Raw genomic sequence first — 19,263 nt, forward strand, 5'->3', positions numbered from 1 at the left:
AGTGGAATTTTTTTCCACCGGAACTAATCGTCTAACTTCCGGCTTACTTGCTTGACGGCTATTCATGAACTGCTGCAAGCACTGAGCGAAAGCCTGTTTTACTCAAAAGAAATATCAACAAATATTAGCCCTAGTGATAAAAGAAAAGACTATAACTGAATTTTTGAAATATTTTGCGTAACCTTTCAAGACTGACGGAAATACCTGTGAAAAATATCGCTTTGGCGCGATGTTGTTAGCAAGTGTATTGCAGTGGGAAATTTCTGATTTGTTTTTTTACACATTCAACGCTAATATTGCTGGTTAGTCCGGCGGCTGTAAAAACGGACCAAATTTATTATCAAGCTCATTAGGTCCTAATCGGACAGAGATCACGTCAAGGTAAACGGAAACTACATTGTTTTTATCACGGCTAACCTGCTATCGTTAGCAAAAGTTCAAGCTACAGTTCCATCAGAAATGTGTTTTGGTTTCAGCGATACCGTGAGTCCGTATTTCAAGTTCCATGCAAATATCTATGTCCATATGACTACTAATGTTGCACCGCTAAATTCAATCAGAGCGATCAAGGTAGACAATGGCTTCTGTCATCTGCAATTGTGTTTTGTTGAAGACGTGCCTAGCTATATAGAGTCTTGCGTAATGTTTCGAATGTAAAATTTGTTTTCTCAGAATGTCCGACTCAGACAGTGACGAGGATCAAGATCGCCCGTTCTCCATTACTGGCTTCTTGTTTGGGAACATCAATGAAGATGGCCAACTAGAGGACGACAGTGTCCTGGACAATGTGAGACGCGTGTTGCATCCAAGTGCAGTCAAGTAGTCATGTTCAGGTTGTATATGTCTCCACAGTGCTGGGAATGCCTCGGATGCCACAGATAGTCATCTGAGCTACGGAAGTAATGAATGAAGATGAAGAATTTGTCTTGCACTTATGCGTGCACAAAATTTGACCTCTCACCACAGCCGTGTGCGTGTGTGTGTCTGTCTGTGTCTGTGTGGACAGCGATGTTGGGGGTGGCTGGTCATGAATTCTTTTGGATTCTTACGCAACTAGTGCCTGTTTTTAACAGGCTGCTTTTCAACAATGAAACAGAATGTTAACAATAAGAGATGACCTTAACCACATGGCCACGGCTGCTTGATTCAATGCTGTCGATTCTTCAATCCAGGAATCCAAAAAGCATCTGGCTGGCTTGGGTAATCTGGGTCTGGGCTCCCTCATCACAGAGATCACAGCCAATGAGGATGATGAGCAAGAAGAAAGTAAAACCCCCACCACTGTGGATTCTGAGGGTGAATGGAAATATGATTAATGGTGCAGCACCATAGCATTAATACTTGCAGAAGTGGGGTGAGATGCCATTTATTTTTGTGTTTACTTCATCCAGGTTGGGTGAAAAGCACTGAAGATGCAGTTGATTATTCTGACATTAGTGAGGTCGCTGAGGATGAAACACGGAAGTATCGACAAGCCATGGGATCTTTGCAGCCCTGCAGGAAACCAGGTGATCCTCTTAAAGCACTATTCTTCCCATTATCTATAGCGTTTATTGATAACTGATAGTTTGTGATCAACAAGAGGTACTGGAACTACACCACTTTACCAACTAAGAGTATTTTACAGTAGGAGCATGAAATCTTCATGAAATTATATTGACGTTTTTCTTGAATTGAATAATCGTAGATGATGAAGATGACTACGATGCAGATTGTGAGGATATTGATTCAAAGCTCATGCCTCCCCCGCCACCACCGAGCCTTTCAACAGCTGTTAAAAAAGAAGAGCCCTCCCCTCAGAGTGCAAATAGTAAGGATGATTGTTTTTTTTATCTGTTTGCCTACTCAATCTGTTAGTTGATATGGCCGTGCTACTTTCTTGCTGTTTTTGAAATACTTGAACTATTTATTTTATGCATTTATATTCTTCCCAGAATGTTACACCTGGGTGACAAGCTCAACAAAATTGTGTCCAATGTTGTATAACTGAGTTTTTTTTCCCATTAAAATGTGATCTCATTTGAAAGTAATTTGTGAATGCAAAGTGAAATTTTGAAAGGAGTTTTGTTAATTGAAAAGCCAAGTCAAAGGATTTATTTCAACAGATCACTTGGGGAAATTTTTGTGACTTTATTCAATCTACATGGTCATATTTCATTTAAATCCCTTCCATCTCCAAGAAATATTGCATCTGGATAAAACTCTCTTCTTTCATCATCAATTATTAATTTTGGTGGTTGTCCCGGCCTGTCTTAACAGTCGGGGAAGAGGGTGACGGTATCATCTTGCCGTCTATCATTGCGCCATCATCGACTGCCGAAAAGGTGGATTTCAGCAGTTCCTCTGACTCCGAGTCAGAAACCGACCGCCCCGGCCCGGTTTCTGGCCCTGGAGGCCAGCCAGACAGTCTCACCCTCCCGCTTGCTGGCATCATGCAGAAAGATGCTGCCAAAGCTCTACCTGGTGTCACAGAACTCTTCCCAGAGTTCAGACCTGGAAAGGTACAGTCGTGTATCCTGTTCCTTTTCACCGTCTTCCACATATTAAGCACTAACAACCAATATTTATGGATACCCTGCCAGGTTCTGAGGTTCCTACGGCTATTTGGCCCAGGGAAGAACATGCCGTCAGTATGGAGGAGTGCCCGCAGGAAGAAGAAGCGGAAGCACCGGGATGTCCAGCCTGGGACACCTCCACCAGAGGGAGAGCTCATAGAGCAAGAGCAGGATAAAAAGTCTGGTTGGGTTTACGAGTACGCTAACCCTCCGCCTCCTGAGCAGTGTCTCTCCGACGATGAGGTAAAATATTCCAGCTACTGGTGGGCAATATCGCACTGTATTATAATATTAGCTTTGCTCACATCATCACTTGATTTATTTAAAATGTTCTATAATATCAGATAACCATGATGGCACCTGTGGAGTCCAAGTTTTCACTGAGTTGTTGTGATAGCGACAAAGAGACAGAATCACGACCTAAAGTTGCCGAATGGCGATATGGGCCTGCCCAGCTCTGGTATGACATGATGGGGGTCCCTGAAGATGGAAGTAATTTCAATTATGGGCTCAAGCTGAAGGAAAAGGATTCCAGTGACCCTCAGGTGCAAAACACACTTGAAGAAATGGCAAAAACTGCTAACGAGGTTGGTATGCCCGTGGAGGTTATACTTCAGAATTAGGTTGCGTTTCTTGTTTCACTGACGTCGTATTCAATGTATTGGTAGGATGCGAGGTGGCACAATGAGCACGATGACCCCAATAATGAGGGTGAGGAGGACAAATTGGCCCTGGAGAATGAACTCTTCTTGATGGTTACGCAACTGCAGTGGGAGGATGACATTATATGGAACGGGGAGGATGTAAAGCACAAGGGCACCAAGACTCAACGCGCTAGTCTTGCGGGGTGGTTACCCTCGAGCATGACGCGCAACGCCAACGCTTATAATGCGCAACAAGGTGAGAGGCCAAGTTTACGCACCGTGGTAATGTTTCAAAAATAAATGTGTGTCGCCATATTCCATGTGTATCTGTTCGATGTTTCAGGTCTGACGAGAAGTAATTCACAGTTGCTCCCACCTACACCCCCTCTTATGCCCAAAACCTTGTCAATAACTGGCTTGAAGCGGGACAAAAGCAGCCACGATCATCAATGTGAGTTTGTTCGTAGGATGCCAAATTGCAAATATGTTCTTTCTTGTTTTCTTATCTTATATTTACTCCCCTGCAGCTAATCAGGAAGACGATGCTCCTTGGTTCTCAATTTTCCCCATTGACAATGAAGAGTTAGTGTATGGGCGCTGGGAAGACAACATTATCTGGGATGATCAAGAAATGGATCACTTCCTCAATCCTCCGGTTCTTACACTGGATCCCAATGACGAGAATATCATTCTTGGTACGTTCACGTCATATGTTGTGTACATTGCCTCCTCAGCAGCATGTTAATAGAAGGTATGACAAGGCATCTTGGTTTATTGGATGTCTTGACCTACGATTTTTAAAATACTAATTTGACCCATCTAAAATGTTTTCGTTGCAATTTAGAAATTCCAGATGAAAAGGAAGCATCAACATCTCATTCTCCCTCAAAAGAGAATAAGAAGGAAACGGCCATCAAAAAGAGCCGCATCCTGCTTGGGAAAACCGGGGTGATAAAAGACGAGCCACAACAGGCAAGTCATCTCACCAAGTCACAAATATTGGTGAAAATGACTGGCGCTCAGTTGGGAAAATGTTTTGTCTCAACTCAGAACATGTCTCAACCTGAGGTGAAGGACCCCTGGAACCTCTCCAATGACGAGTTCTACTATCCCAAACAGCAGGGTTTGAGGGGCACATTTGGTGGTAACATCATTCAGGTTGGCTTAAGCTACAAGTACAGAAGTAAATAAAGCCATTGAACGTAGACTGGGACTTTTTAACGACGCACACGTTTCTCGAGCAGCATTCCATCCCAGCCCTGGAGCTGAGGCAGCCCTTCTTCCCCACCCACATGGGCCCGATGAAGTTGCGGCAGTTCCATAGGTCCACATTGAAGAAATACTCGTTTGGACCTTTGGCTCAGCCCGGTCCACACCCTGTCCAACCTCTGCTGAAACACATTAAGAAGAAGGCAAAAGTGAGATTTGCACAAATTTTGCTCTTATACTGTGCTATGTTACAGAGCAAGTAACATCAACATGGATGGTTTGTATGTCAAAACAGATGCGAGAGCAGGAGCGGCAGGCTTCTGGAGGGGGAGACATGTTCTTCATGCGCACCCCGCAGGATTTGACGGGCAAAGATGGAGATCTGATCCTGGCAGAGTACAGTGAAGAATATCCCCCTCTCATCATGCAAGTTGGCATGGCCACCAAGATTAAAAACTACTATAAAAGGGTGGGTATCATGTTCACTGCCATTGGAAAATCACAATCTTGATCAGAATTGTCATATACATTTGCAGATGACATGTTTTGCTTTGTATGATTTGAATATCCGTTTTTCAGAAACCTGGAAAAGATCCTGGTGCACCAGACTGCAAATACGGAGAAACTGTATACTGTCACACGTCGCCTTTTCTGGGTTCTCTGCATCCTGGACAGTTGCTCCAAGTCAGCATTAGCAGACTCACTATTTAGTTAATGCTGTTAAAGCATAACCTTTTTACTCATTCTTTTTTTGTTGTTGTTTTTTAGGCTTTTGAAAACAACCTTTTCCGGGCCCCCATTTACTTGCACAAAATGCCAGAGACTGATTTTTTGGTCATCAGAACACGCCACGGCTACTACATTAGAGAACTCGTGGACATTATGGTGGTTGGTCAGGCTTGCCCCTTGTATGAAGTTCCTGGGCCCAACTCCAAACGAGCAAACACCCACATAAGAGACTTCCTTCAAGTATGTCTACTTGCGCTGGCTGAATTTGAACAATTTGAGGCTGCGCAAATATGCCAAATCTCAACTGCCAAATGTGTACCCGACAGGTGTTCATTTATCGCTTGTTCTGGAAGAGCAAGGATCGCCCGCGGAGAATTCGCATGGAGGATATAAAGAAAGCATTTCCGGTTCATTCTGAGAGCAGCATCAGGAAAAGGCTCAAACTCTGTGCCGACTTCAAACGCACAGGTATGGCTTGGGCTTGCGTGCTTGTTTACTCTGCTCAGTATGTCCAATATTCAGAGCCCATCGTCTGTTGTTATTCTTTTGTTGAATTTTTCGTCAGCCCAACTGGGAGAGTTCAAATATTGACATGCAGTTGAGAGTCGGTTTGCACGTTTGTTTTTGCCTGGCTTTTTAGGCTCCGCTGCCTGTGGTCAGTCATCAAGGTTGTTTTGTTTTCTCTTCCAGGGATGGATTCCAACTGGTGGGTGCTGAAGCCTGATTTCAGATTGCCAACAGAGGAAGAGATCCGAGCCATGGTGTCTCCAGAACAATGTTGCTCTTACTATAGCATGCAGGTGGCCGAGCAGAGACTCAAGGTAACATGTCTACTAATAAAAACATTGATTACACTTAGGACGGAACAATTATCCACCCATTAATCAAATTCAAATCGACATCACAATGTAGTACAATTGCAAAGGCTGTAATTTAGAAATGTATCATAAATATGATTGTTTATTGTATTTCAAATTAATTGAATGCTTGTCTTTGCATGGGAAGAGGACCGTGAAAAAATAACTGCACATTAAATCATAATGTTGAGGGGCGGGGTGGGGATCACAATTAGATTATTTTTCAAAATCATTCGGCCATAATTATAATCATGCACAAACGTGATGTCGACTGCTGCAACAGCAAGTTATCTTAAACCCACCATCACTTAACTTCAGGACGCTGGATATGGCGAGAAATCGTTCTTTGCACCGGAGGAGGAGAATGAAGAGGACTTTCAAATGAAGATTGACGATGAGGTATTGCTCTCCACGTTTCAGTGTCTTTCATCACTATAATAGTGTGAGATACAGTTTGTGCTTATCCATTCTTTCCCATATAAGGTGCGAACAGCCCCCTGGAACACAACAAGGGCCTTCATCTCTGCCATGAAGGGGAAATGCCTGTTGGAGGTTACAGGTGTGGCTGACCCGACGGGCTGTGGAGAAGGTTTCTCCTACGTCAAAGTTCCCAACAAGCCCACTCAACAGAAGGTGTGATGCGTCAAATGTGAATCGCAATCTGTCTTCTCAGTAGAAATTCACTGGCCAGTCAGTTAATCCATGAGGGTTAGGTATTCATTTCTTCTGAATCTCAGTTAAAAAAAAATAAGAATGGTTGTCTTCTCTTCCAGCAAGCAACTAATGTCCATAAAGCCTTGATGCTGGTGAGTTTGATGTGGAAGCACTTAAGAGCCCTGACCTCAACCCAATCAAACAATTCAGGGGCGAACTCGAACAGACCGTACATGAATGCCAAAAAGTCAGTTAAAAAGTTTTCCCATAATACTGGAGCCTGTTTTAGCTTTATGGTAACTCCATCAAAATGGCCGAATTGCAAATCTGATTCGATGCACGTTGTGCTTCAACATTTCCTAGCAAATCTGATTGGAGGTTTTGGTCAGGTGACTTCTGTCGCCACAGAGGGCGGGATTATCTTGCAGGCAGACTGAATATGACCATCCTTCCCCGATCTCATCATCGTGAAGTCCGCCAGTCTGAAAATGCTGCAAATAGATTTGAGGGGGGTTTTTTGCCCGTCGATTTTCGCTTCACTTTTCACTTAGTCGATTTTCACTTCACTTCACTATAGGTGTTATGGTTTGATGCTTTCCAGGGTGTGTGGGTAATAGGTGGTTGTTGTTCAGAGTACATGGGTGATGATGGGTGCAGATTGACCTTGAGAACTATCTGATTATTGTTCTCCCCCCGCAGGATGACAAGGAGCCACAGCCTGCTAAGAAGACTGTAACAGGCACAGATGCCGATTTGAGAAGATTGTCACTGAAGAATGCCAAACAGCTGCTGCGCAAGTTTGGTGTACCAGAGGAAGAAGTAAGTCTGTCATAAAAGTTTGGGACATCTGAAGAAGTTGATCTGCCCTGTTAGATATTTTTTTTAATTCTGTTTTATATCCTCAGACCATTGCTTTACCTCATCTTTTTGGTCTTGTCCTACTTGTAAATGGCTTGAAAGTGAATGCGTTTTGGTTTTGTCCCACTGTCTATTAGATAAAAAAGCTCTCGCGCTGGGAGGTAATTGACGTCGTGAGGACCATGTCGACCGAGCAGGCACGTTCAGGAGAAGGCCCCATGAGCAAGTTTGCCAGAGGCTCACGTTTCTCGGTAGCAGAGCACCAGGAGCGGTACAAGGAGGAATGTCAGAGGATCTTTGACCTGCAGAATAAGTTAGACATATTTGAAGTTATTCATCATTCTGTCCGTGGACTGTTCAACTCACCCGGTGGTGGCGTTCCTTACACTAAGGGTGCTGGAGTCGACGGAAGTGCTCTCCACAGACACAGATAGCAGCTCAGCCGAGGATAGCGACTTTGAGGAAATGGGAAAGAACATTGAGAACATGCTGCAGAACAAGAAGACCAGCTCACAGTTGTCACGCGAGAGGGAAGAGCAGGAGCGGCGGGAGCTGCAGCGGATGCTGATGGGGGAGGAGAGCGATCGTGACAACAAGGGCCGGAAGGAGCGCCGCAAAGTCCTGTGTGAGTCGTGGCCCCATGTTTACTGGTTGCCAGACGCGTTGTGATTGTGCCAACTGTGTGTAAATTGTACTTCTGCCTCTTTAGCCAGCTCATTATCAACTAGCTCCCACAAAGACGATGACACATCATCAGTCACCAGCTTGAACTCCGCCGCCACAGGACGGCGACTCAAGATCTACAGAACCTTCAGGGATGAGGATGGCAAGGATTATATTCGCTGCGAGACTGTGCGCAAATCTGCTGTCATTGATGCCTACACGAGGATCAGAACCACCAAGGATGATGAATTCATGTCAGTAACTCCATGTGAACCTTTTACATTTTGATGATGATCATCATCATGGTTTGTGTTCTAATTCAAGGTTTCCATCTGACGTTTCTGACCATAGCTATGCTAGTAATCTAGCAACAGATTCAGATATTCATTTTAACAATATTCACAATTTCATATTCTTTATCCTCTGTGGGGAGCTGAGAGTTTGGTACATGTACAGTGTATCTGTATGTCTTATATCTCCCCCCAGATAGCCAAGGTAGGCAGCAGTGCAATGAGTTCAATTGATTTTACGTGTGTGTTTATAGCATACAATATCATAGATTGCTATTTTTTCCCATTAAAAAAAAAATACAATACTTTTCTTTATGTATCTGTGGCTTCAGACGAAAGTTTGCCCTCTTCGATGAGCAGCATCGAGAAGAGATGCGGAAGGAGCGTCGGCGAATCCAGGAGCAGCTGAGGAGACTAAAGCGAAATCAAGAAAAAGACAAATTCAAGGGTCCTCCGGAAAAGAAGTCCAAGAAGATGAAAGAAAGACCAGACCTCAAGGTAAAAGTAAGCTTGCTGATTAAGTACTATATTTCTCTTCCTCTCTTATATTAGTCCACTTCTAGTTTGAAGTGCTGCTAAATAGGACCTTCCAGTTGTTTTTGTTTTAAATCTTGACAGATTTTTCTTCACGCTTTGCCTCACTTCCCTAGTTAAAGTGCGGTGCATGTGGTGCCATCGGGCACATGAGGACGAACAAGTTCTGCCCGCTGTACTATCAGACCAACGCACCCCCTTCAAACCCAGTCGCCATGACAGAAGAGCAGGAGGAGGAGCTCGAAAAGACAGTCATCCACAATGACAATGAAGAACTAATTAAGGTGGAAGGCACAAAGATCGTGCTTGGCAAGCAACTCATTGAAAGGTAGGTGATTTCAGTTTCTTTTTCTTAATATGATTTGTCTTTTGTTTTTAGCATTCATTACCCTCTTATTTTGCACCGAACAGTGCCGATGAGGTGCGCAGAAAGTCGTTAGTCCTCAAGTTCCCCAAGCAACAGCTCCCTCCAAAAAAGAAGCGACGAGTTGGCAATGCTGTGCACTGTGACTATCTGAATGCAAGTAGCAGTAATGTTTACATCTTGTTTTAACATAAAACGGAAAAAAACGATTAATTTAGGCCCCTTCCCTCCCCCTCTAATACTTGAAGAAACCGCACAAGGCGATCCACCGCAGACGCACTGACCCCATGGTGACCTTGTCCTCAGTCCTGGAGAGCATCATTAACGACATGCGTGACCACCCTAACGTAAGCGTGATTGACAAGCTTCTCAACAGCATTGCGCTCTTCTCATAATCCCTTTACAATAAATTTGCCTTTCTATCCTCCCAAACAGACATATCCGTTCCACACACCAGTAAACGCCAAGGTCGTAAAGGACTACTACAAAATAATAACTCGGCCAATGGACCTGCAGACGCTTCGGGAGAATGTCCGCAAACGAATGTACCCGTCCAGGGAAGAGTTCCGAGAAGCAGTTGAGCTTGTTTACAAGAACAGCGCCACATACAATGGTACTTAAGTTGCACTTTTATGAAATTGGGGATACAGAACAGGACATAAAAAGATGTGCTGTTGTTGCATTCAAACCGTGTACATTGGAATGTTTTATCTTTTTAGGAGCAAAGCATCCGATCACGCAAGTTGCACAGTCAATGCTGGACCTGTGCGATACTAAGCTGAAAGAGGTAAAGTGTGACTGCCGTGTTTTTCGCCTGCTTGTCAAGTTCCTTCAAACTTGAAAACATTCAGCTGTTTGTGTGTGCCTTCACAGAAGGAGGACAGACTGGTTAGGCTCGAAAAAGCCATCAATCCTCTGCTTGATGATGACGATCAGGTGGCCTTCTCCTTCATCCTGGACAACATTGTAACGCAGAAAATGATGGTTGTTCCTGACGTAAGTTGTCCTTTCCCAGCAATCTCTGAGCACGTTTGTTGTTTTAAAAAATGATCATCTCATTTCCTCTTTGTTATAGTCATGGCCGTTCCACCATCCTGTCAACAAAAAGTTTGTGCCTGATTATTACAAGGTGATTATAGACCCGATGGATCTGGAGTCCATCCGCAAGGTGAGGGCCGCAACAATACGAGGGGGGGGGGTTATACCCTTTAATAAATGCACCCCCATATCTACGTCTCCTTTTCTTTGAATCAACAGAACATCTCCAAGCACAAGTACCAGAACAGAGACGCCTTCCTCTCAGACGTCACTCTCATCCACACAAACAGCATCAAATACAACGGTGAGGGTGTTTGCTGCTGTGCGACTTTGAGCTCCGAGCAGAGTTGTGCCGAATAGAAATGGAATAATCATTTCTTGTGGGCGTGTGTCTTTCACAGGCCGCGACAGTCCATACACCAAGACAGCACTCGATATCATCAGTGTGTGCAGACAGACTCTGGATGAGGTATGCTGAGACACAACTGTGCTTGTCTGAGGAACAGATAAATGCAGAGATGTACCTAAGCCTTTCAGTGGTTAATCTACATGCTGGTAGCGTATCTGTATTTATGCATTCACTGCTAGCCACAATATTGCTGTAGAGAAGCAACGTTAATAAGGTTTATTGGTTAAATTATTCTAAGCAGGATAATATTTTAAAAAACTGTTCTTTCCTTTTCTTGTGCCTTCAGTATGATGAACATTTGACACAGCTGGAAAAGGATATCTCCACAGCCAAAGAGGCAGCTCTGGATGCCGCTGACTTTGAGAGTCTGGAGATGGCTCACGGTTCATATATGGCACAGGTACTCAAGACGGCAGCGTTTTACTTGGTCTGGAGGTTTGGGGAAGCTCATTCAGAGGCAGTTTACAAATGTTTGGTTGATATCATGTAACACAATGTACGCTTTCAGCATAGATTCACCTGAATGAAAATGTGGTCAAGGAATGAAAAATGTTCACCTTAATTGTAAATTGACATTGTCGTGGAATAGTTATACCTCTCTTGTTTGTGCACCCAGTATGATGAGCTCGATAAGGACATCTCTACAGCCAAAGGGTCATTCATGGACTTGAGGCTCGCCTCGTCTTCGCCTTACATAGCCCAGGTATGATGATAACCAAGTAGCCATTTTGCTGGACTAGTTCAAAAAAGTGGTGCTTCCATGTGAAACACACTGGCACCTTATCCAGCACCTTTATCTTTCTTGGGGATTTTTTTTTCCACCACATGCTGTAATACTGATCCTGCCGATAGTATTTCCTCCCTGTTAGTAACACTCCTTCCCAGACTCTTCATTTCTTCCCATTTCATGTTTTGCAGTCATGTCTAGTTCCTCCTTTCAACCACTTGGTGTGTTTTTCCCTTCACTCTTGCCACTTTGTCCGACTTCTCCGCCATGTGTTTGCCTCTCTGTTGGCCAGCCTGCTGATCTGTTTGACAGCGGTGCTTCAGGCCCGTCCAGGGCACCCAGTGGCCTTTTCTCTGATGGACCTCTAGTGGTTGCTTCTGAGAAGAGAGGGGGGCAGGTATGGAGAGAGAGACAGTAATAAGACTTATTCCACCTCTCGCCAGTCCATCCTCTGATTATCGTGCGTGTTGAGTTTGTAGAGAATGTGTTCATTGGGCATTCTCACTGAGTTGTTGTAAGACCAGCTCAGTCTTTTTAGTCTGTGCTCTTTAACTTGCTCTGCTTCTCAGGTTCGGCACGGCAGAAGGCTCAGGGAAGAAGAATCGGATGTGGATATTGAAGGCTTTGAGGAAGAAGATGACGGCAAACCGAAAACGCCTGCTCCTGTGAGTCCCGCGTTGCTTGCACATCCTTGTTATCACCGTCTTCATCGCTCTGATTCTTCCCCCCCCCCCCCGTGACGGGGTTCGACATGCGAGTGCTCGTCTGAATCCGTGCAGCTGGTCATGTTCACCCCTTTCCTTCCCCCCACCCCCTCCCCTTCCCATTCATCCTTCCCCTTACTACATGTTATGTCTTGTGGCTTGTTGTAACTGTCATATGCGTATTTATGTGCTAGGGTCTTTTTTATCCTGGACTTAAATTATCCTATGAAGAGGATAGTTCGAGCGTGGGTTTTTTTTCCCTCTCCCTACCCAACGTTTTCCTTTCTGAATTCTGATTGTAATTTCCCCATTGCGGGACGAATAAAGGATATCTTAATCTTAATTACCTCCACCAAGGATGGTAGTTTTCATTATTGTGTGAAAAAATAAATGGCCACTCAGCGTTGAGGACCGATGAGGAAAAGCTTAAAGACTAAAGCGGTAGATTTTGATGCAGATAAAGTGCACATTGGAACGGCAATTAAAGACGTACTGTACATAGCCTCACCTTCCTAAAATAATGGTCGTTAAACGACGTGCTTGTCTTTGCAGGCAGAGGATGCAGAAGGAGATCTCGAGGATGACGATGACGACGAGGAGATATTGCTGCCACCTCGCAGACGCATGCACAACCGTCAGGAGGAGGAAAATGACAGAAGGTCCAACCCCCTCACCCATGCCAGCGTGCTATATCAGGACTTGCTCATGTCCGACGGAGAGGATGATGCCAGTGAGGAGGAGGGCGACAATCCATTCTCCTGTCAGTAAAGCAAACCTTAAGGGATCAAACAGCCATCACTCACAACATTTAAGTACAATCTTTCTTCACCACTCCTTTAGCCATTCATTTATCGGAGAGTGGCAGTGACTCTGATCGAGAAGTCGACGTGCGTCCTCCACCTCCAAGGCGAGCTCAGGAGACGGCGCGCATGGGCATGGAGGATGAGAGCATGATGTCATATGAAGGGGTCGATGATGGACCTCACATGGAAGACAGTAACGTCAGGTACCAGGAGCCTTTGAGTCACTTGACGGACAAATATTTTTCAAGCAAAAATTCGGTAGCAACTTTTGAGATTTTAATGCATTTTTGTGTGCCGGTCAACGTTCATGTTGTCTCTCTCTTGCATCTTAGCTATGGCAGCTTCGAGGAGAGCCACAGTCAAATGCAAGCTTCAGCCGGGGGTAACGCAGAAGACGATGGTATCAGCGAGGAGGAAGAAGACGAGGAAGAGGATGATGCACACAGGAAAGCCTCAGCTCCACATTCTCAGGTCCATCTTAGTGAGGCATATATTCTATCTGCTTTGTGGGAAGAACAGAAAAAGGAGTTTAGTTAGGGCACTTCTTCGCCTCTTCCTCTTCAAAAATGTTCCCTACAGTAATATTCGATGCACCTCCACTAGTCTAAAACACGGCATTCTGATTAATACTGCGCTTGTGGAATATGAGTTAATCAGTAAAATCCAGAGTTTTTTGTCCTTGTCGGGCAGTGGACATTTTGCCACTAGCTGTCAACTGAAAATGACATCACAGATGCTCAAGGCTCAGATAACAACCAATCACGGCTCAGCTTCAGAAAGCAGGTGAGCCGGGATGTTAATCAGAATGCTGCATTTAGACTGGTCGGGCTACATGGAACGTATTAATGTCAACAAATTTTGGGGGTTGACTTCCCCTTTAATTATGCTGTATCTCTTCAAGTAGACCTCTGGTTTACCCAGTATTTTGTAAACAAAGTGGAACTATATTGCTGGCCTACAACGTATTTCTTACTTGCCTGCATACTGCAAAAATCCATCAAAGTGCAAAACTGTGCAGTATGCAGATGTCTTGTGTTTTTTTTTCATGGGCCCAAGCATCCTGGCCACTTCATTACATTTAAAGCAAGAACCTAACTTTGCTAACTTAATATAAGTACAATATTTCCTCTGATATCGCTAAATGAGTGAACCAAAATGTTAAACACCTGTGAGTATGCTGCCATAGTGTAATTGCTTCCTCTTTTGTGCCTCCAGTATGATGAGAAGGATGGCAAATGGTCATTCATGGATTTGGAAAGGCACAACACAACACCTGCACAATACGCACAGCAGGTAGGACAACAGGATGGATTTTTCTTTGTTTAGCTACACTGTTCGTTACACCTGTTGTTGTCTGCGGCCAGTCCAAGGTATACTCCACTTCTCACCAAACGTCAGCTGAGTTAGGTTCCAGCTCACCCGCAACCCTAATTAGGATAAGCGCTATGGAAAATGGCTGTGCTTAAGAGTCACATTGCCTCTACTCATGCCTGCTGTTTTTCCGTCTTGCGTCTCAGCCATGGCAGCTGCGAGGAAACAGGCAAGATGATGGCAACAGCGAGGAGGACGAGGAAGACGAAGAGGACGATGCACGGAGGAGAGGTCCAGCCGTTCTCTCGCAGGTCCAGCTCAGTGAAGATGAGGAGAGTGAAGAATTCAGATCCATCGGGGGAGACAGTGACATGGACTCGGACTAGATTACTTTTTATACATTTATACTGTAAATATATTGTACATTATTCTCTGAACCGTAGTGGATTTCAGCATTTATTTTCGGCATCTTATTTATGCGTGACATTATGTATCCTTATCAGGACTTATCATGTCTTTCCGTATTAGTTTTGATTTTGTAACCGATTTATATGCTTTCAGTGGAAGGTCGGCCATTCTGCTTGAAAAACAATAAACAGTGTTAAATGTTTAAACAATCTAGTTGCGTTCTATTCTAAGATAAGAATCATTCATATTTGTCAATACTAACTTGCTTTGTTCACTGCTGCATCAAAATAACAGCATTCCCGGGTCTGGAAAAAGCTTTATTAATTGAGGCTTATATTGTATGAGGTTCAGTATATCAAGGTAAGGTGTGGGGGTGGGTGGCTCTATAAACAACTGATCTGTGAGCTTGAACAATGGTGGATCCTGACGTGATGTTCCAGTTATAACATTTCTAATTGACTCAATGCAAAAATACATACAGTACAATCTCATTTCTAATTTTACACTCCATTCCTAACCATGTCTGTGTGCCCTTAATGTGTCAGCCTAATCTCTGCCGATGTCCTTCACCTTGGCCTGGATAGCAAATTGCCGCCCCAAGCTGCAGCGGTTGATCTCTCAGGTGAGGCGTAAACACACGCATTAATGGACAGATATCTCTGAGCACAGTGAGGGACCCTCCGGGGGCTGAGAGACTGAGACCTCTGCACTTCCCTCGTGGCCATCTTCTGGACTGATGAGCTTCTCACCAGGTGTGACCAGTCGCTGGAGTTTGTGGATGCTTCCGGATAAGAGATACAGATATTTACGGTAAGTTTACTCCAAAAGTGTTTTCATTCACAATAATGGAATCCCTTCTTGACGACTGCTAGTTAGGGTGTTAGTTTTATGTGTGAGCAACATTAAGAAAAAACTATGAAATAGTTTTATACTAAATTTGTGAGCTACTTTTGCACAATTTGGACTCTGTTTTCCTGAATATGATATAATACATACAAACAGTAATCTAATGAACAAAATCTAGTCATGTTTAAACGGTGGGTACATCGACGTGCCCAATTATGATTGTTTGCATTTGTCAGGTGTCGGAGCTTCATTTGTAAGTGACATTCTGGATCTTGATTCTTGATGGTGAGGTAATTTCTTCAAACCTGATGGAAAATCTGTGTTTGATGTTTGATGGGCAGGCAGGCAGTCATCAGTGTCCAAACTGCGACTGTTTCTCAGAGCTTGCAGGGAGCGAAGGCTGGTCCGCAAGGGTGATTCTGTCCGAGCTGGGAAGTACAGTAAGTCAGAGCCAACATATACAAAGACATCCATCCATCCGTTACCCAAACCACTTATTATACCAAATTATATTCTTTCATCATAAATAAGCAATGTTATCTATAAATGAAAATGGATGACATCTGGGCGGGACAGTGATCATTTGGTCAGTTGGCACGTTCTCCCAGTGCCTGCGTGAGTTTTCTCGGGGTACTCCTGTTTCCTCCCACATTCCAAAAACATGCGTGGCAGGTTTATTGGGCATTCCAAATCGTCCCTCGTTGTGATTGTGAGTGCGAATGGTTGATTGTCTATGTGTGCCCTGCGATTGGTTGGCAACCAGTTCGGGGGGGGGGGGGGGGGGCACCTTGCCTGCTGCCTGAAAACAGGGCATAGGCTCCAGGACACCCGTGACCCTTGTGATGATGAGCGGATTTGAAAATGGATGGATGACATCTGAGAAATCTAAAGGTACTCCGTTTGCTTTGCGTACCTCGATTCTGAGCTCTTTTTAGCAACTTGAACTGAGTGACTTGCTGACGAAGTCTAACCTGTGACAACACAAGCACACCGACAAGATGAATATTCTTCCAACGGAATCGAATGCAAAAGTATGATCAAATTGTTACTTGTGGCTCAGGACTTCTTCTGTCCGAAACGGAGGCGGGCATGGAGATGTAGTCATGTCGCAAGCCTACAGTGTGGACAACACAAAGTTACTTCGAGACAACATTAAAAATGGAGGAACTGTGCTAGACATACTGTCTTCTTGTATGCGGGCCATAAGGTGAACATCTGTGATGTCCTGCAATTTGTAGCTGGTCGTTACAGACTCAACGGGCACACCCAGATCACAATTATCTATTTAAATACAGAAAACTTTATTTGGGATATGAATGACTTGTTTACTTGGCAACCTGGCGGTCATAATGTTAAGTACACTTGAACGATCTACAGACATGTAGTTCAAGAGGTGTATCATTAATTCTGTTTTCAAAGATAATAACGCGTAACACTTTGCTTGTCATTGATTTGCATGTCCACATTGGATCTCATCAGATCGTATTTGTTGGGTATATAATATAGGGTGTCCAATAAGTCAACATACACTTTATTTGGTCGACTTTGTTGCAGGGATCATTTGGGCTGACGTGAGGCCATCAGCATTTGACGAGAACAGGCATTTGCGCAAGCCAAGGAAAGTCTATCCAGAGGGCTGCACTGAAATTTTGCATCAACACAAGCTCGATTTGGCTTTATCTGTATCGACATTGGGTTATTTCAAGGCTTTAAGTAGAAAATTATGACACTCAAAGACTTGAAGTCAGTACGGATAGCTTAATCGATAGCACCTTTTCAATCTAGCCATAAATTATAGTCTTGGACAGAAACTTTGTTTCATCCCTATAAAAAGCACAAAGCCAAAGATGTCGATTGTTGATAGCCTCACATCTGTCTGAGTGTTACCTGAAACGAAATAGAAAAAGAAAGTGTATTAAAGTTGGTGTGTTTAATTCAGGTACTTTTACCGGAACTGTTCGAGGTGTCATTTTGAAGTTCCACAAATGCACTGTCAGTCCGATCTTGCACTGGAGGTTGTCTGTAAAACATGCTTCTGTAGGACCTGCTCGTTTCTGTGCAGAGACAAAAGTACAATTCTGTGATGGGATTTGTCACCATTTTTTGAAGGGCTATTCTTGCATTTGTGTCACTCACTCTGATTTAGTTTATCCAAAAGGAAACGCGATGCTGCCTCCGTCTCAGGACTGGGATTATCCAGGACGTGTCGACACCATTTCAGAGGAGACTCATTGTCCGCTGACATTTGTCTTTTTGGAGACTTGTACAGCCTATGAGCGATACGGTTCATTCAGTAAAAAAAACAGTCCATGACAAAGGCCCAGACCTAATCAGAAGGCCGTTACATCAATATACAGGAGGCGGAGCTACATGGTGGCCAATGGTCGCGCAGCCAACAGGAATGAAAATAGGCATTATCGAATACATTTAACTCAGTAAAACGTTGCTTTTTACTTAGTCTGTTTCTGCTCTGTTGTATTATGAATGCGTTGGGCAAAGTTCAGAATGTGTGCATTTTGTTTTATGAAAGGATGACAGAAACAATGGTACCTGTATGTGCGCACCTACCTTAGCTCCCACTCTCCGAAAAAGTTCTAGCTCCGCCCCTGTCAATATGGTTTAAACTAGATAATTTGTGGTAGAATTTGTTAGTGCCTACCAGCTTTCGTCGTCTTCTTTATCGTCCTTAAGTTCAAGAAGCTCCACTAAGTCCAAAACAGTATCCGTTCCTGGGTCTTTTTCTTTTTCATCATTAAGCATCATCCCATCCTTGGCACCAGAGGAGACTTGAGAATTAGATCCAAACTTTAAAAAATCTAGTCTCGTCCTAGCATCCCTGGCGAAAGACCGAGAAATGCAACTTGTCACTCTTTTTGGGTCGGCCCACAAACTGGGTTGTGGATCGGACTTTCCCTCGGCCTGGAAAACAGGATGGTTAGATTTTATGACATCGTTAAAATTCAAACTCCAATTTCGTATGGTCAGGTCTTGGACATCCATTCCTTCAAACCGCAGGCTCCGTAGCGCAGACGCGTCTCTCAATTATAAGTTTCGGATTTAAGATTTGCTCAGCACACGATGCGACACATGGGCTTCGATTCACTGACCCAGATTTCTCGAGCATGGCTGTTAAGTATAGAGCCGCAACAGATTGGATGGGTTAAGAAAAGCATCACAAGATTATGCGGATTAAAGTGTTGGCAAATTGCTGCCAAGAAAGACAAAAGTCAATTCACAGCTCACCAGTGGGGAAGAATTTGGGATAATGGAATACTATAAACTGGGGATGTGAAAAAGCATTGTTTAAAAAAAAGGTCATGATATCGGAAAAATTACACAATTTTGTGTTTTGTACATAATAGCAGCGACAATGAAATAGGCATTGGCAATCATTTTATTGTCACTATAAACTGGGGATGTGAAAAAGCATTGTTTTTAAAAAAAGGTCATGATATCGGGAAAATGACACAATATTGTGTTTTGTACATAATAGCAGCGACAATGAAATAGGCATTGGCAATCATTTTATTGTCATGTGTTCCTATTGGATCCAATGGAAACGTGCAGCTTTTAATATCGTGGCTATTTTAATACAGTATTACAATACTGCGATATCACCATTATCCATACATCACTCGTGTATCTGCGAACACTGAATAC

General features: G+C 43.8%; 2 protein-coding genes across 6 annotated transcripts; one reads left to right on the forward strand and one right to left on the reverse strand.

Annotated features, from left to right (window-relative positions):
* Nucleotides 1-25: 25 nt before the first annotated feature.
* taf1 (TAF1 RNA polymerase II, TATA box binding protein (TBP)-associated factor) lies at nt 26-14,740 on the forward strand. 5 transcript variants are annotated; one of them, XM_052046934.1, is made up of 45 exons: nt 26-381; nt 673-787; nt 1,173-1,296; nt 1,392-1,508; nt 1,688-1,810; nt 2,260-2,501; nt 2,583-2,798; nt 2,900-3,142; nt 3,224-3,455; nt 3,543-3,650; nt 3,727-3,894; nt 4,044-4,171; nt 4,250-4,357; nt 4,444-4,617; nt 4,704-4,877; nt 4,988-5,092; nt 5,177-5,377; nt 5,464-5,605; nt 5,828-5,958; nt 6,313-6,393; nt 6,478-6,627; nt 6,768-6,800; nt 7,348-7,467; nt 7,644-7,819; nt 7,899-8,131; nt 8,216-8,423; nt 8,792-8,963; nt 9,110-9,321; nt 9,405-9,513; nt 9,606-9,704; nt 9,793-9,970; nt 10,077-10,144; nt 10,231-10,353; nt 10,433-10,525; nt 10,615-10,699; nt 10,797-10,864; nt 11,091-11,204; nt 11,421-11,507; nt 11,824-11,928; nt 12,101-12,196; nt 12,788-12,995; nt 13,076-13,241; nt 13,371-13,509; nt 14,254-14,331; nt 14,556-14,740. In XM_052046934.1, the coding sequence occupies exons 2-45, from the start codon at nt 674-676 to the stop codon at nt 14,733-14,735; spliced, it is 6,231 nt and encodes a 2,076-aa protein (XP_051902894.1). In that variant the 5' UTR covers nt 26-381; nt 673; the 3' UTR covers nt 14,736-14,740. The 5 variants fall into 5 exon arrangements, with proteins under 5 accessions (XP_051902894.1, XP_051902895.1, XP_051902898.1 ...); XM_052046935.1 differs by having other exon boundaries at nt 8,792-8,957; XM_052046938.1 differs by lacking the exon at nt 11,824-11,928 and having other exon boundaries at nt 27-381.
* A 583-nt stretch (nt 14,741-15,323) lies between these two features.
* LOC127588804 (SLAIN motif-containing protein-like) lies at nt 15,324-18,731 on the reverse strand. The gene is made up of 8 exons (XM_052047671.1): nt 18,263-18,731; nt 17,740-17,873; nt 17,553-17,657; nt 16,786-16,884; nt 16,653-16,717; nt 16,517-16,574; nt 15,909-16,031; nt 15,324-15,538 (listed from the first exon to the last, which is right to left on the reverse strand). The coding sequence occupies exons 1-8, from the start codon at nt 18,601-18,603 to the stop codon at nt 15,324-15,326; spliced, it is 1,140 nt and encodes a 379-aa protein (XP_051903631.1). The 5' UTR covers nt 18,604-18,731.
* Nucleotides 18,732-19,263: the final 532 nt, after the last annotated feature.

This window comes from Hippocampus zosterae, chromosome 16, assembly GCF_025434085.1.
Source record: "Hippocampus zosterae strain Florida chromosome 16, ASM2543408v3, whole genome shotgun sequence".
In the NCBI taxonomy this organism is placed as follows: Eukaryota; Metazoa; Chordata; class Actinopteri; order Syngnathiformes; family Syngnathidae; genus Hippocampus; species Hippocampus zosterae.

Coding starts and splice junctions, on each gene's coding strand:
- taf1 (XM_052046934.1), top strand. CDS start 674: ATGTCCGACTCAGACAGTGACGAGGATCAAGATCGCCCGTTCTCCATT. Junction 2,799..2,899: donor AGTGTCTCTCCGACGATGAG/GTAAAATATTCC, acceptor CTATAATATCAG/ATAACCATGATGGCACCTGT. Junction 11,508..11,823: donor CTTCGCCTTACATAGCCCAG/GTATGATGATAA, acceptor TCTGTTGGCCAG/CCTGCTGATCTGTTTGACAG.
- LOC127588804 (XM_052047671.1), bottom strand. CDS start 18,603: ATGGATGTCCAAGACCTGACCATACGAAATTGGAGTTTGAATTTTAAC. Junction 17,874..18,262: donor AAAGAAGACGACGAAAGCTG/GTAGGCACTAAC, acceptor TATCGCTCATAG/GCTGTACAAGTCTCCAAAAA. Junction 16,885..17,552: donor TGACACCTCGAACAGTTCCG/GTAAAAGTACCT, acceptor GTATTTAAATAG/ATAATTGTGATCTGGGTGTG.